This window comes from Rousettus aegyptiacus, unplaced genomic scaffold (genome assembly GCF_014176215.1).
Source record: "Rousettus aegyptiacus isolate mRouAeg1 unplaced genomic scaffold, mRouAeg1.p scaffold_m13_p_11, whole genome shotgun sequence".
NCBI classification, from domain to species: domain Eukaryota; kingdom Metazoa; phylum Chordata; class Mammalia; order Chiroptera; family Pteropodidae; genus Rousettus; species Rousettus aegyptiacus.
Genome location: NW_023416286.1, coordinates 43,035,992 through 43,051,905, shown reverse-complemented (window position 1 = coordinate 43,051,905; position 15,914 = coordinate 43,035,992). Strand labels below are relative to the sequence as shown.

Below are 15,914 nucleotides of genomic sequence, written 5' to 3'. Positions count from 1 at the left end.
AGCACTGTGAAGAACAATGTTAAGGAGCTTTTTCCCTATGTTTTCTTCTAGGAGTTTTATAGTTTCAGGTCTTATATCTAAGTCATAATACATTTTAAGTTAATTTTTGTGAGTGGTAAAAAGACAGGGGTCCAGAATCATTAAAATACTTAATAGCACGTGAATATCCCCTTTTCTCAATATTACTTATTGAAGAGATGATCCTTTTCCCGTTCCAAATTCTTGGTTCCCTTGTCGAATATCAATTGACCATATATGTGGGTGGTTGTTTCTGGGCTATTCTATCCTGTGGGTGTATGTGTCTATTTTCATGGTCCTTATGATCTCATACAAATTTTAAGATTATTTGTTCTATTTCTGTAAAAAAATGCAAGTGAAATTTTGATAGGGATTGCAATGTATCTATGTATAGCTTTGGGCGGTATGCAAATGTTAACAGTATTAATTCTTCCAACCCATGAACACAGGATATCTTTCCATTTACAGGCATACCTCAGAGATATGCAGGTTCAATTCAAGACCACCACAATAAAGTGAATATTGCAATAAAGCCGCTTACATGAATTTTTGGTTTCCCAGTACAAATAAAAGGGTATGTTTATACTATATTGTAGTCTATTAAGTGTGTAATAGAATTATGTCTAAAAAAGGGCAAATTTTAATTTAAAATTACTTTAGTGTTAAAAAATGCTAACTATCATCAAAGTATGTTGAAAAAAAATGGTGCCAGAAGACTGGCTCAACTTTGAGCCATGAACCTTCAATTTGCATTTAAAAAAAAAAACAAACCAGTATCTGCAAAGTGCAATTAAGCAAAGTACAATAAAATGAGGTATGCCTATTTTTGTGTCTTCTCCAACTTCTTTTATCAAAGTCTTGTAGTGTTCAGTTGACAGATCTTTCACCTCCTTGGTTAAATTTATTCATAAATATTTCATTTTTTGATGCTATTGTGAATGGTGTGGTTTTTCTTATTATTCATGTAGTATATTATTAGTGTATACACAAGCAAATTATTTCTATATGTTAATCTTCTATCCCACAACTTTCCCCAATTTGTTATTAGTTCCAACATTTTTTGGTGGAGTCTATAGGACTTTTCCATATAAAAGATCATATCATTTGCAAATAAAGACCATGTTATTTTTTTTGTTACACTTTCGATGCCTTTAATTTCTTCTTCCTAGTCTGAATGCTCTGGCTACAACTTAAAGTCCTACATTAAATAAGAGTGGTAAGATTGGGCACACTTGTATTGTTTCTAATCTTAAAGGAAAAGCTTTCAACTTTCACTGTTTAGTATGATATAAGTTGTGGGCTTTTCAGATATGGCCTTTCTTGTGTACAGGTACATCCCTTATATGTCCAATTTGTTAAGAAGTTTGTATCATAAACAGATGTCATATTTTCTCAAGTGCCTTTTCTGCTTCTATTGAAAAAATCATATGATTTTCTTTCATTCAACTAATATGGTGTATCATAGATTTGCTTATATTGAACCATCCTTACATTCCAGGGAAAATAAGACTTGATCCTGGTGTAAGATCTTGTTAATGTGCTGTTCAATTTGGTTTGCTAATATTTTGTTGAGAATTTATGCATCTATATTCATCAGGGATACTGTAATTTTCTTTTCTTATAGTGTACTTATCTGGCTTTGGTATCAGGGTAATGCTGGTCTTATAAAATGAGTCTGAAAATGTTCTCTTCAATTTTTGGAAGAGTTTAAGAACTGGCATTAATTCTTTGTTAAACCTTTGGTGGAATTCACCAGTTAAACCATTTGATACTGGGCTTTTCTTTGTTGAGAGATTGTTGATTACTGAGACAATCTCCTTACTTGTTATTGGTTCGTTTAGATTTCTTATTTTATCATGATTTAGTCTTGGTGGGTTGTGCATGTCTAGAAATGTATTCATTTATTCCAGGTTATCCAATTTTTTAGCATATACTTTTTCATAGCAGTCTCATGAATCTTTGTACTTCTGTGGCATCAGTTGTAATGTCTCCTCTTTCATTTCTGATTTTATTTGCATCTTCTCTAATCTAACTATGGGTTTGTCAATTTTGTCTATATTTTCAAGAATCCAGGTTCTCTTTTTTTTATCTTTTCTTTTGCTTTTCTGGTCTCAGTTTAATTTACCTGCCCCTTGTTATTTCCTTCCTTCTACCAACTTTGGGCTCAGTTTGCTCTTCATTTTCTATTTCCTTGAGGTGTAAAGTTAGGTTGAGATCTTTCATTTTTCTTACTGTAGGCATTTATCAGTATAAACTTCTTTCATAGAACTGCTTTTGGTTCATCCCATAAGTTTTGATTTACTGTGTTTCCATTTTTTTCGTTTAAAGATATCTTTTATATTCCATTGTTTATTCAGAAGTGTGTTCATTTCCACATATTTGTGACCTTGCAAGTTTTCCTCTTGTTATTAATCTCTAATTACTGATGTGTAAAGACTTATTATGCTATCTCATTCATTGTTTTCTGGTAGTTTTGTAGTCCCTTGTTCCTTTCTTCCTCTCCCGATGATCTCCTTTGTGAATTGGTGATTTTTCCACAGTGGTATTCTGTGATTCTCTTCATCTTTTGTAAACCTATTGTAGGTGTCTGCTTTACGGTTACCATAAGAATTATATAAAACATCTTATAGATATAACAATCTATTGTACACTCAAACATACACAAAGCTCTACCCTTTTACTCCTCCCTTTTTATGCTTTTGATGTCACAATTATCTTCAACGTATATTCGCTAACAAATTATTTAAGTTTAGTTTTTATTACTCTTGTCCTTTAACCTTATACTAAAATGGTTTACACAACACCATATTACAGTATGAAAGTATTCTGAATTTGACTATATATTTACCTTTACCAGTATGTTGTATGTTCTCATGTTTTCATGTTACTAATTAGCGTCCTTTCATTTCGACTTAAAGAACTCCTTTCAGCACATCTTGTAAGGTAGATCTAATGGAGATAAACAACCTCAGCTTTTGTTTTTCTAGGAATGTCTTTCCCTGTCCTTCATTTCTGAAGAACAACTTTGCCAAATAGAGTATTCTTGGTTGGCTTTTATTTTTTCTTTCATTATTTTGAATATATCATCCCATTCTGTTCTAACTATAAGATCTCTGCTGAGAAATCCATTGGTAGACTTGTGTGGGTTCCCTTGAAAATTACAAGCATATTTTCTCTTGCTGCTTTTGATTCTCTAATTTCTGACAGATTTGTCATAATGTGTCTTGGAGATGCTCTCTTTAAATTGAGCTTGTTTGGTGACCCATTTGCTTCATAAACTTGAATATCCAATTCTCTCCTCAGCTTTGGGAACCTCTCAGCTATTATTTCTTTAAATAAGCTTGCTGCCCTTTTCCCCTCTTCTTCTGTAACTCACAAATTGTTTCTTTTGGTGTTATACCAAAGGTTACATCAGCCTTCTTCACCCTTTTTTATTCTTCTTTTTTTCTTTTCACCTGAATGGATACATTCAAAGTCCTTGTCTTCCAACTCAGATTATTCATTCATTTATTTATTTTTGCTTCATCCATTCTGATGTTGATGCTATTTTATTTTTCATTACATTGATTGTATTACTCAGCTCCAGAACTTCTATTTGGTTCTTTCTCATGATTTGTCTTTGTGTTAAATTTCACATTTTGTTCATGTATTGTTTTCCTGATCTTGTTAAATTGCCTTTCTATATTTTCTTACAGCTCATTAGGCTTCCTTAGAAGAACTATTTGAGTTCTTTATTAGTAAATCACAGATTCTCATGTTACTGAAAGATTACTGTGATCCTTTGGTAGTGTCATATTTCCTTGATTTTCCACATTTTTGAAGTTTTGGATTGCTGTATTCACATTTGAAGTAGCAGACAACTCCTCCAGGTCTTACTGCCTTCATGAGAGAAATACCTTCCCTCAGCTCAACTAGGGATTCTGAGGCTTTCTCAGACTTTCTATGGATATGCCTGCTCCACAATTCTTGCTCCCTCTTGTGCCAGAATTCTTAAGCTTATTGTCTCCTCTTGACTCTACAACACCAAGCCAAGTGTTTAAAACCTCCTTTTTGTTTTCCCAAGAGTGATGCTAAAGCTCAAGTTTGTGGTCTCTCTCTGGTCCACGGGTTCTGGCTGGCTCTCTACTCAGGCTCACTAGCTGTCTGAAAAAGCCCCCTCTCACCACCATTGTTAATAGGGCATGTGGGGTGTTGGCCAAAAGATGAAGGGGTGTCTCGTTAAGGTACACAGAGTGCTAGGGGTGCCCATGGGCCACTTGGAGGAATCTAAATGCAAGGCATCCCCAGCCACTTGTGGATAGGCTTCTTGATGGTGTCTTCTACTACACAGGAGGATCTGCATCCTTTTAATGTCTTCCAAAGGTCTGTGCCCCTCTTCCAGCCTCTTCTCATCCTTCAGTAACATAGCTGACAAGTCAGTACTTTGGTTAGGGTGAGAGAGAAAGGGGCCTGCATAGCTGGGGAAGCCAGGTGCTCACTCATCCTTCTCGTTTCCCCCGTAGGAGTATTCACAAGCTGAAAAGATCTCTCCTGGCCCTAAGCTGTGCTGTGTTGGGTAAAGAGTGATGCAGGTAGAGTCACACTGTTCCTCTTACCTTCCCCAATGCATCCAATTCATTTTTTTTTTTTTTGATTCAACACTGTGCTCGAACTTCTCCACTAGAAATCTGGACTTCTGCAAAGGCTCTCTTATCCATGGGTGATTGTCTGTGCTGTTGTTTTTTTAGGGGCTTCCAGACTGCGAACTGAAAGGGCTGGAGCCAGGCAAGGCCACTGCAAGGTCCACATCCAGGACTAAGGTCTCTATGCCTATTACCTGACATACAAGACAAGACTCCTCCCATGTCCCACAGCTCCCATAAAGGCACTTCTGTCCATGGATAAATGCTAAATTATTATTTTTGGAAGGATACAAATGAGGGATCTCTTATTCAGCCATGTTGCTGACATCACTCAAAAACCCTGGAATGTTATTTTAATAGAACTTCCTCTGTGAGAAAACAATTATATAGGGAATATGTATCTCTTGTCAACAATTAAGACAAAGCACTTTTGATTTCAAAGCTAAGTATTATGAGCATATTTTCTTTCTTATATAGCTTTTGTTTTTATTGCACCCAATAATTGTCTTTCTTCTTACACAATTGGCCTGTGTCACATCAGTATTTAACCCATAAAAAAAAAAAAAAGCTATAATGACATTTCTTCTTTCAAGTTCCTTCTTTCTCTAGAAACTTGCCTAAGTGGTCCCCTTACTCCAATCTCAATTAATTATTCTTCTGGTCTGGTACATAGCTGTTATTTTAGCATTTCTCTTTGACATACTTCTACAACCTAGATTATAATTCTTTCTCTTTTTGGTTTACTTCTTCATGTGCTGGAACATTACAGTTAGATGATTTCCTAAGAAAGAATAAATAAAAGATAAATTTTCTGATCCTCTGAATCTCTAAAATGTTTTTATCGTGCCCTCTCACTTGATTGATACTTTGGCCATGTACAGAATTCTAGGCTGAGAATCTTTCAGAAAAATTAAAGTTGTTCTCTTATATTCTAGAATTTGGTTCCCAATCTCATTCTTCTATATATTATCTATTTTGAGAGTTTGTTTTGTCTCTGGAAGTTACTAGGAATTTTCTTCACAAATACTGTTAAATTTCACAATTGTCTACTTTCGCTGTTTTCTTTCTCTAAATTAGAAAGTTAAATTAGTTGAATTTTAAAATATTTAATTGATCCTCGAAGGCTTTTATATTTTCTTTTTTCTGTCTTAGTCTTTTCTTTAATCTTCCTTAAAGAAGTGTCTAACATTATGTAACAATCCATCTATAGTTCAGTTATGTATGCATGAAGGGGAACAGTGTACAAGGGTTAGGCTAGGGAGACGGGTATTTCACACGAGGATGACCAAACATAACATCAAAATTCTTATCTTTTCATCTACAACCTATAGGACTAGGCAAATGGTCGCGGATGCTTTGTTGACAGGATAAAAGAAACAGAACAGACGAGAGAAAGAGCTAGCCTCTCCATTAGCCAACTAAAAGTAATTTCATTTTCAGCTTCATGTTTCACCTTACTCTCAGTAATAACCACTATTTTCAACTCACCAATTTGTTTAGGGTTCTGCCAGGCTAAAATATAGTCCTCTTGTTCACATCCTACATTGCACTTAGGTTGCACTGTAAGCTGTAGGTTCTACTAATCTAACTACTTTTTGTCATCTTTTAGTTTTTCAAAACTTGGGGAAATCTGTTATCTACTGATGAGATCTCATACATTTCATTCTTTGAGATTTATTCCCTATTTATTCCTCTATACTCTTTAGAGTATTTTGCAGACAAAGAAGACAAATGAATATTACAAACCACCATCTTTTCTGGATGCTTTTTCCAATCAATACTTTTACTTTGAACTTCATTGATTTGTAATACTTGAATGTGATAATCACATTTATGTACCAACAGGTATGGGACACAAGATACCAGATATGTCGTCAAATACTATTCTGAGTGTTTCTGTGAGGGTGTTTTTCGTTGAGTTGAATACTTAAATTAGTAGATTGAGTAAAGTAGATTGTTTCCGTAATGTGGAAACAATCCACATTGTTTCCTAATTGGAGCCTTATCCAATCAGCTGATAGCTAGAATAGAACAAAAAGGCTGACCCTCCCCTCAATAACAGGAAATTACACTTGTCTGCCTGTCTTTGATCTGGGACTGTGGTTTTTCCTACCCCCTGACTTGAACTAAAACATAGGCTTTTCCTAGGTCTTAGGCTGACTAGCTTTCGGACCATAACTACCATCAGCCCTCCTGGTTCCCAAGCCTTTATACTCAGGCTGGAACTATATTATTGTCTCTCCAGCTTGTCAACTGCAAACATTGGGTCTTGTCAGCCTGCATAATCATCGTGTGAATCAATTACTTAAAATAAATCAAAATCTCTCTTTCCCTCTCTATCAGTATCTGCATTTGAAGTATGCATGTATGTGTGTGTGTGTGTATACACACTTCTAATTTTATATATATACACATATACATATACACACACTTTTAAAGAAGTGTGGATACACGATTCTAATGCAGGTACTGATACGGAAAATGGTTCTAGAGAAACAGGTTTTAAGGGGGAAATCTCTGAATTGGTTCCTGAGTCTATGAAATTAGTTCTCTTACCTGATTACATTTAAAGATGTGAATGACTCTATTTCCAATAGTAAAAATAATACTAATAGTCCATAGCGTAATAAGGCAATAGAGATAGGCAAAATATCACCACTGGTTATTACTAATCAACCACTGACAAAATTGAGATTCTGGGTAACTGTGTCTATGATACTTTTGAACATTTTTGTCAAACTAACAAATGTGAGATTGAGTGGTTATTCCTAATATCATCAAAGTGGAGAAAAAAAAGAATGAGCTCAGAAATCAGAATTCCCAGCTCAATTAAGGCATAAATGACCCAAAAGCTTCTGTGTGTGCCCTGAAGAAGACTCTCATCTCCTTTAGCAGGGCTAAGATCTCTAAAAGTCAAATCCAGAATTTTATCTTGCAACTGGTGAGATTACAGTACAAGTCAGACTCCCCACCTCACAGGATATCTACTTTTAAAGTGAGGGCATTGATTAGGAAAGGAGGAGATCCTGAAAGCTGGAAGGGGGATGTGTTAGAAGATTTGACAAAGCAGAGGACACTGAGTCCCTAATTTCTGATGAGTCTCCTATGCCAGTGGAAGTAGTCTCTTTACCCTCAATAGAGACCTTTCTGCTCCCAAGAAAAGGGATTAGTGCTTCATTGCCTAAAGGAATTTTAATAGCCTCATTTGAGGAAGCTGCCCTGCAGGACAATGTTGATTTTCTTCAGGAACCGCCCCCACCACTCCTCTTTGCTTCTAGACCTATAACTAGACTCAAGTCCCAGCAGGTCCCTACAGGTGAGGTACAAAGTGGGACCCAAGTGAGGAGGTATGCTACAAACCAAGAGAACTACTTGATTTTTCTAATTTATACAGACAGAAATCTAGGGAATGAGTATGGGAATTAAGGATGTGGGATAATGGTGGAAAGAACATAAAGTTGGATCAGGCCTAATTGACTGACATGGACTCACTAGGTGGAGATTCTGTATTTAATGTTGCAGGTAAGTGATTTAGAAAGAGCTATAACAGGATAAAAAGTAGATCAAAAGGTAGCCCACAGTGAGTGAGTTGGAAATGCTGGACCTGCCTCTGGTTTAGGGTAAAAAAATCATTCAAAGGAAAATGATATGTTAGAGTAGGTTTGCTGTTTAAGACTTACTCACTCAGAGAGTTCAAAAGACACACTTTTCACCATGACTGTGAAAAATAAATTTGTGAGGGGCATCCCAGCCTCCCTTGAAGAGCTCTGTGATCACTGTTCTCTGTTGACTAGACCTTACAGTAGGAACTGTGGACACTGAATGAAAAAATTGAAATGCAATGATTGTATTTGGATCCTGGGGTTAACAGGGGCCAAGTGGCAGCCCTCAACTTTCAAAACCAATGCAGGAGTGTCAAACCAATGAGAACAGAATCAAAGCAGCAATCAGAATAGTCTGACTCTCATAGACCTATAGTGTTAGATAGTTGATGATGGTTTTCCTAAAAGCAAAATGGATCAAAAGCCTACTAACAAATTCTCACTACATCTGTAAAAGCAGAAAAGTTCTAGGTCAAATGAACAAAAGTCTAAACTGAATCAAAACAAAAAACAAAAAAAACCTGAGTCAGAAGCCCTCAATCAGTTCCCAGACTTGAGCCATTTAACAGACCCAGAACTCTTTAAATAAAGAAGAGGATGGGTCCCCTTCAGGAATAAACTGGATTATAAAGCATGTTTGGCCATTTCTCCTGCCAGGTAAACTTCCAAGAGAACAACCTGATGCCATGCTGGAAATTCTGTCCACGGGGAGGATTTTCTTTCACCACTGCCCTGCAGGGATGCTATAACGCTGCAGCCATCCACTTTCTTTTCAAAGAGTACAAACTTCCAGTTATAAGATAAACAAGATCTGGGTATCTAATATTCAGCGCAATAATTATAGTTAACGCTATTGTGTTATACACTTGAAAGTTGCTGAGAGCAAATTTAAATGTTCTCCCCGAACATAGACACAAAAATTGTTATTTATAGAGGCGATTGATAAGTTAACTAACCATATTGTGGTAATTATTTCACAATATATATGTGTGTATCAAATCATCACATTGTACACCTTAAACTTAGAATATGTTATAAAGCTGAGGGGAAGGGGAAACCAAAAAGGGAGAAGCAGAGATGAAAGATACAGGAAAGGAACTGTAGGAACATTATCTGGGATTCTGGGTTTCAAATCTCTTTATTTGACTCTGTGGTTTGAATCAATAAATTTCCTGTTATGTTTTAATTCAGTCTTAGCTAGTTTTTATGAGACTTAAGAGTATTGACTATAAGTAAAATTTTGTAAATTCGAAAAAAGTCATAAGTATACAGCTTCAGAAATACAAAAATATATTCATCAACAAATAGAATCTAGGAACATAATGAAGAAAAATTCAACAACGCCAGCATTTGCTCCAGGAATGTAAAGATAATTTAATGTTAGGGAATTTATTGATATAACCCAGCATATTAATAGGTCAAAAGAAAAAATGATTATTCCAATAGCTGTTGAAAAAAACTACTTACAAAATTTTAAATCTATTCTTTCATTCTTATTAGTTAGGATTAAACAATACTCCATTAAATGAAAAATACCATTCTACTCCAAGCCAATAGCTAAAATTATATATAATCTTAAAAGGCTAGGTACATTCCCAGTCATTATAAAATCAATAAGAAAAACACACCAATTTTTAAATAAACAAAGAACATCAACAAGAAACTCACAAAAAAAAAAGAATAAATATACAGAGACCGAAAAATTCAATATCACTAATAACCAAGAAAGAATAAAATAAAAAGCTTTAAATCAACAAAAACTAATTTTGACTATAACGTGGAGAATTAAAACATTTATTGAAAACTGGTTGGAAGGTAAACTAGTAAAAACTCTTCTAAAGAGAAATTTGGCAAAACTATATCTAAAACCTTAAAAGATGTGCATCATGATAGTAGTTTAACCTCAGAAGACAGTCAGGATATTCTGAAATTTTTATTTACAAAGCCATTTAACTCAGCATTATTTATAACAAGTGAAGCAGTTGAGCTTAGGAAGTGGCAAGTGGGGGACAAAATTGGAACTGAAAATTTGGTAGAAATTGAGGTAACTTGGGGGTCCACCTGTCTTTTCATGTTTCACATAATCAGTCAATCATGTTCTGTCTTTCTCAACTCACTCAACACTCCAGTTCCCTTATATCTCTTATAAATGGCTAAAGCTTGCCATAATCCTTCTAGCCCTGCTCCTATTTCATGGCATCCATCAAAGAATTCTTATAGTTTCTGCCCTACTTTTAACTGCCTTTAAGTACATATTCAAAAAAAAGAAAAAGAAAAAGAAAAAGGAATTCAGCCTAGCTCATGCTCTCATACAGAACGACTGGCATTAAGTCAGGGACTGGCTAACTCTTGGCTCATTATCTGATCTAAACACCATGGTCAGGATAGCAGGGAGCGTGGGCAGGACAAGCATTGTGACATCTCTAGTACAAAGACACACATAAATGTACAAACACACCCACACACATACACTAATACCCTAGAAATCACCAAAGTGTCTCAATAATGGCAAAATGGCTAATAAATTATGGCACATTAATAGGGGAGGGAAATGTGCACAGTATATTAAAACATAGAAAACATAGGTTATAAAATATGACCCCGATGAAGAAATCTTGATAGTAAAATTATAGCTATTCTTTATTTTGTTCTTGGTGGCTTTATATTTTCCAAAATCTCTATAATAAATAGACTTCTTTTATAATCAGGAAAAAACGACCACTTACTTTGTATAATGAAATTTTTAAATTTTACTTTGTAAATATAAAACATTTTAATTACCTTTCCAGCATCACATTTTGTGCCTTCATTCACCATCCCAGGATCTGGAACATCGGATCCTAGCTGAAAATCCACACCCCAACATTTGGTGCCTCCACTGGGAGTCTGAATAATGGCAGGCACAATTCCAAATACTGGCATGTCTTGTACATTCTCACATTGGAGCTTTCCACACAAAGCATTCCTATAAAGACAGAAAAATAATGCAAAAACACAAAATGTATCCAGTGTAGATACCAAAGAAAAATTATATATTTATATACAGAGAGTTTACTACTATTTAGCTGAAATGAATCTCAACAGAGAAAATGTATAAGAACAACTGATGGGGAACTGGATATTCATATGGTACAACATCACCACTCCACATATTACCTGAGACTTGCAATGGGAAAAACATAATTTTACAATAGCAAGATCTGGTCATTACTACTTAGTAACACCGATAATGAGACAATCCAGAATTATGAGTCTCCTTGATAAAATGCTTCTTCCCCAAAATGTTCAACCTGACTCTAATTAAACTTTAGATTTAAGCTCTGATTTATAGAAAATTTAGGGGGTAGAGACACAAGTTAAGCAACACTGAGAAGAAACTATCAAACAGATCCAGAACATGGGCTATTCTGAAAGACCACTGGCCCAGTCATTTCCTCAGGTCTCTATCATTGAAAAGAAAAAAATTAAGTGAAGAATATTTTAGATTAAAAATTACTTAAGTAACATGACAAGCACAATGTGTAATCCTTGACTGAGTACTTATATGGGAAAAAAAACAAAAACAGAAAATTTGAGGACGATTAGAAAGATTTTAATGCTGACTAGGTACTACATGACATTTGGAAACTTAATTTTGTATTGTCAATAGCCTTTTATGTTAGAGATGAATACTGAAAAATTTAGCAGTAAAGGGTCCTAAGGTCTGTAATTTATAATGGTTCGGCAAAGTCTAGATGAAGTAAATGTCATAAAATACTAACAACATATTAATCTAGGATATTCGAGTGTTCATCATACTATTCTTTCTACTCCTCTGTATATTTTTCATTTAAGTTTAAAAAGATAACATTATCTATATACTGAAAGAGAGGACAGGTCTTTCGATGAAACAACACAACGTGCGCAATGATGTCTGCAATAAGCACAACAGGGGGGTGGAAATGGGGTGAGAAACAAGATATTTTTGCATAAAGAAGCTCAAGAAAGACAAGAAGTTAAAAGAAACACGTACTAGGGGAAGAGAGTGGGAATGAGGAAAAGAAGTATATAAGTAGAAGCTATTTATATCTTCTCTATACCCATTCAAACATTTTTTGAACAACCTACAACAAAAATAAATAATTACTTACAAATTATTTAAAACAAAAATTAAATATTTATTTACTATTTAAAAAACTGTAAAGTATTTTTAAGATAATACTTTAGCATTGGTGAGGGGGCAGTGGGAGCATAAACCAGTAAAACATTTTGAAGGTCATTTAGGAAGTATCTATCAAGAGCCTTAAAACTATCCTCCATATTCTTTAACTAAGAAAAATCTAGGGCAATAATCAAAGAAACAAACAAATACCTAAACTGTATTTATCATAGCCTTACTTAATATAGCAAATTAAAGGAAAAAAACATAAATTTCTTATATAAGGAAATGGTTAAAAGAAGTTGAGTACATCCTATAAATGTTCTTAATATAGCGGAAAATAAATACATCAATTTGTAAAACAATATAAGTTGTACCACGCAATTCTGTTTATATGTGTGCATATGGGTGTCTCAGCACACATAAGTGTTGGTATATATTTATATACATATATATAAATATAATGCTCATATGTTTATGAATGTGTATACACATGAGAAATACACACACAAAAAAGTACCTCCAGATGGTTCACTTTCTTTACACTTTTCTAGGTTTTATATTTTCTATGCTGAGGATTATTGTAAAGATAGTAATGATAATGAAGATGCTGAGTCCTACAACGAACTCTTCTTAATACTAACATCCATCAATCAACTCATTCGGTCTTCAAAACACTCGGAAATAGGTCCCATTATTACCCCCATTTTACAGAAGAGAAAAATGAGGTATGCAACTGAAGCAACTTTTCCAAAGCCTCAGAGACCTTAAGTAATTGAAGAAGGATTCAATCTCAAAGTAGTCTAACTTTAAATGTGTATTCCTAATGACTATATTATATTATCTTTACTATATAGTCTTATAAAAAACAACAAAATGTTTTTCAAACCAGCTACCCAGTAATTTATGTTTTATAAGTATAGTTTCTATATTTTCATCAGGATTTTCATAAAAATATGGAAACAGAACCAGGCTAAAGACAAGGATAAGGAATGTCTAACAAACTCTCTCCAAGTCTGCATTAATCCACTTATCCAAAGGTTTTAGCTCAGTTCAATCAATCAGTTACACTAATTTTCTACCCATTAGCTATATATTATCTGTTCTTTCATTCATTCGACAAATAGTTAATAGGCACTTACTATGTGCTAGTCATTACGCTAAGTGCTCATATCTTCTTTTGAAATACTTCCTTGTTTTTTTTTAACCTCCCTCAATCTACTCTGTCTTATACAGACTCAAAAAAGGTATTAAGAGTATCTATAAGAGAGACATATAAAGAAGCCTTCCTTACAGAATTCATGCTTGAACTGAGATATGGAGAAGAGAAGAGAGCATGCTAGGCAGAAGGAACAGCATATGCTGAGGCCCTGTGGCAGACAGCCACAGGTAGGTCAGTACAGCTGACACATTTCACAGCAATTAATGGCTGGGTAGAAAAACGATCTACAAATAAACACATTAAAGAAATATCCAGAAACACACAAAAAATACTAGAACATTCTACATGAAAGCCAAGGAAAGAGGTTCTTCAAAGAGAAAACCGTCAACTAAGTTGAATGCTACTGAAAGGTCAAGTAGCATGAGGACCTAAATATGTCAGATGGATTTAACAGCATGAGGGTCACTACTGTTATCTCTTTTTAGTAAGAACTGTTTCCCTACTGTTGCTTAGCTTAACTGGCAGAGTAAGAGGTGGAGTGGGAAGAAGAGATGCACAGCATTACAGAATTCTTCCAATTATGCAAGATGACAGATGTGTCTATGTATAGTGTACAGAAACCAAAAAAGGGAAGAAATACACTAAAGTTAGTGAATACATATGATCGAGATTATAGATGACTTTTTTTCTTATTTACGGTTTTTAATAATATTAATTTTTGTCCAAGCCAATGTTATAGAAAAAAAAGGTTTTAATTTGTTATTTTTAAATTACACAAAGCTAGAAGAAAATAATGAAGTCCAGAATTAATTCTGTACCTTTATGGATTTAGCAACATAATCTTTCAATGAAAGGAAGAGGAGGAAAAGTGTTTATTTGGGGTTCTTACTATAGAACACATATAAACAAAGTAAGATTCTCAAGACCATTTGATTTTAGACAGGCATAGTCAAAAGAGATTACTTATTTTATCATTCTATTCAGAGTTTCTCTGAAGCTTTGTGTTGCAAAATTATAAGTTTGAAAAGTTACATATTTAAGAGGGAGAAAGTCAGCAATCACAGGGAGTTATAAAAGATCCTAGAAATGACTGGTATTACAATCTTTCATATTCTTTTATAACCTGACCGGCACTTACCCAGTGGCACACTTCTTGTATTCATTGCCAGAAAAACCACAATTGCCAAATCTGTCACCTTTAGAATTCACATCAATGAAACAATCTCTTGGGGCAGCCTTGGCTTCTGTAACATAAAAATTAAAAAGAGAAAAAGTTACAAGTTAATTCAGAACCAAAAGTATTCCCTATAACAGTCCATATACTTTGAACTGCCTCAATACCTTTGAAAAAGTTTCAGTCCAGATAAAACATTATTGTTCCATACTTCATACTTAACAACCAACTGTAAAAATAAAGCTTCGATTGTATTTAAAAGTTAGCCTAGACTTGAACACTCAGGCCCTAAAAGAAATGTCATTAAACAAAATGAAACTATAAATAGATTGAAACTGATATATAGTACGGTAGCAGTCATTCTCACTGCTCTCAAACACATATCTACTGCATCTCTGGTCAGATCAGCCATTTTATTTGTTGTTTTTTTTTTTTTATTCATCATATATGGATGCTTAAATAGGTATTCTTACTAATTAGATTGACAAAATGGCCCTGACAGCGGATAAAGTATCAATCCATCCTGGCTTTCTTCTATTTTATGTATGTATCGCTTACCGTTCAATTTTTCCTACTTAATTACACACTCCTAAAAATATTTTATTTGGAAATATTTTTAAGTCAAAATATCTGTACTTTGTATTTAACATAGGAAACTCATTTGCTTATCTTACACATCTGATACCATATTGCTTCATTTAAAAGAAAATGGTGAGAGGAGCTGGAGCAAAAAGGAGACAGAAGATCAAGTCATATGAAAAATGAATACTTGCAGGAATAAATGTCATATGGCAATATCCCTACCAAAGCTCTTCTATAGAATGAAAATAGCTATAAAAATTCTCCAAAGAAAAAAATAACTGTGGTTCCTTTAGTCCTAAACTTTTTGCAGGCTTCTATTAAGGTAGTATCTTTGCTAAATAACAGTATTTACTTCATCAAAATGCCTGTAATTACTTTTTTAGTCTGAAATAACCTGACTATTCTACAAAATATATCAGGAGATTGACAGATCTCTAGTACTCTATCCCACAGCCTAACATAACTATGTCCCATTTAATCCCTGGTAGTCTTTCTCCTCCTGCCTATCTTACCTACCATAGGAGTAGAACCTACCATAAGGAGTAGAATAGTCTGGTCAAAATTCTGGTCAAAATCAGTAACTCTAGCTTTGAAGAAATAAATCCAGAATTTTTGT

General features: G+C 34.3%; 1 protein-coding gene across 2 annotated transcripts in view; it reads right to left on the bottom strand.

Annotated features, from left to right (window-relative positions):
• ADAM9 (ADAM metallopeptidase domain 9) overlaps positions 1-15,914 on the bottom strand; it is a 95,634-nt gene that overhangs the window by 22,727 nt on the left and 56,993 nt on the right. For both annotated transcript variants that reach the window (XM_016127383.2, XM_016127382.2), the window contains exons 15-16: positions 14,681-14,786; positions 11,024-11,207 (exon numbers count right to left, since the gene is read on the bottom strand). In XM_016127383.2, coding sequence (XP_015982869.1) covers positions 11,024-11,207; positions 14,681-14,786 — 290 coding nt within the window. The remainder of the gene's footprint in view (positions 1-11,023; positions 11,208-14,680; positions 14,787-15,914) is intronic.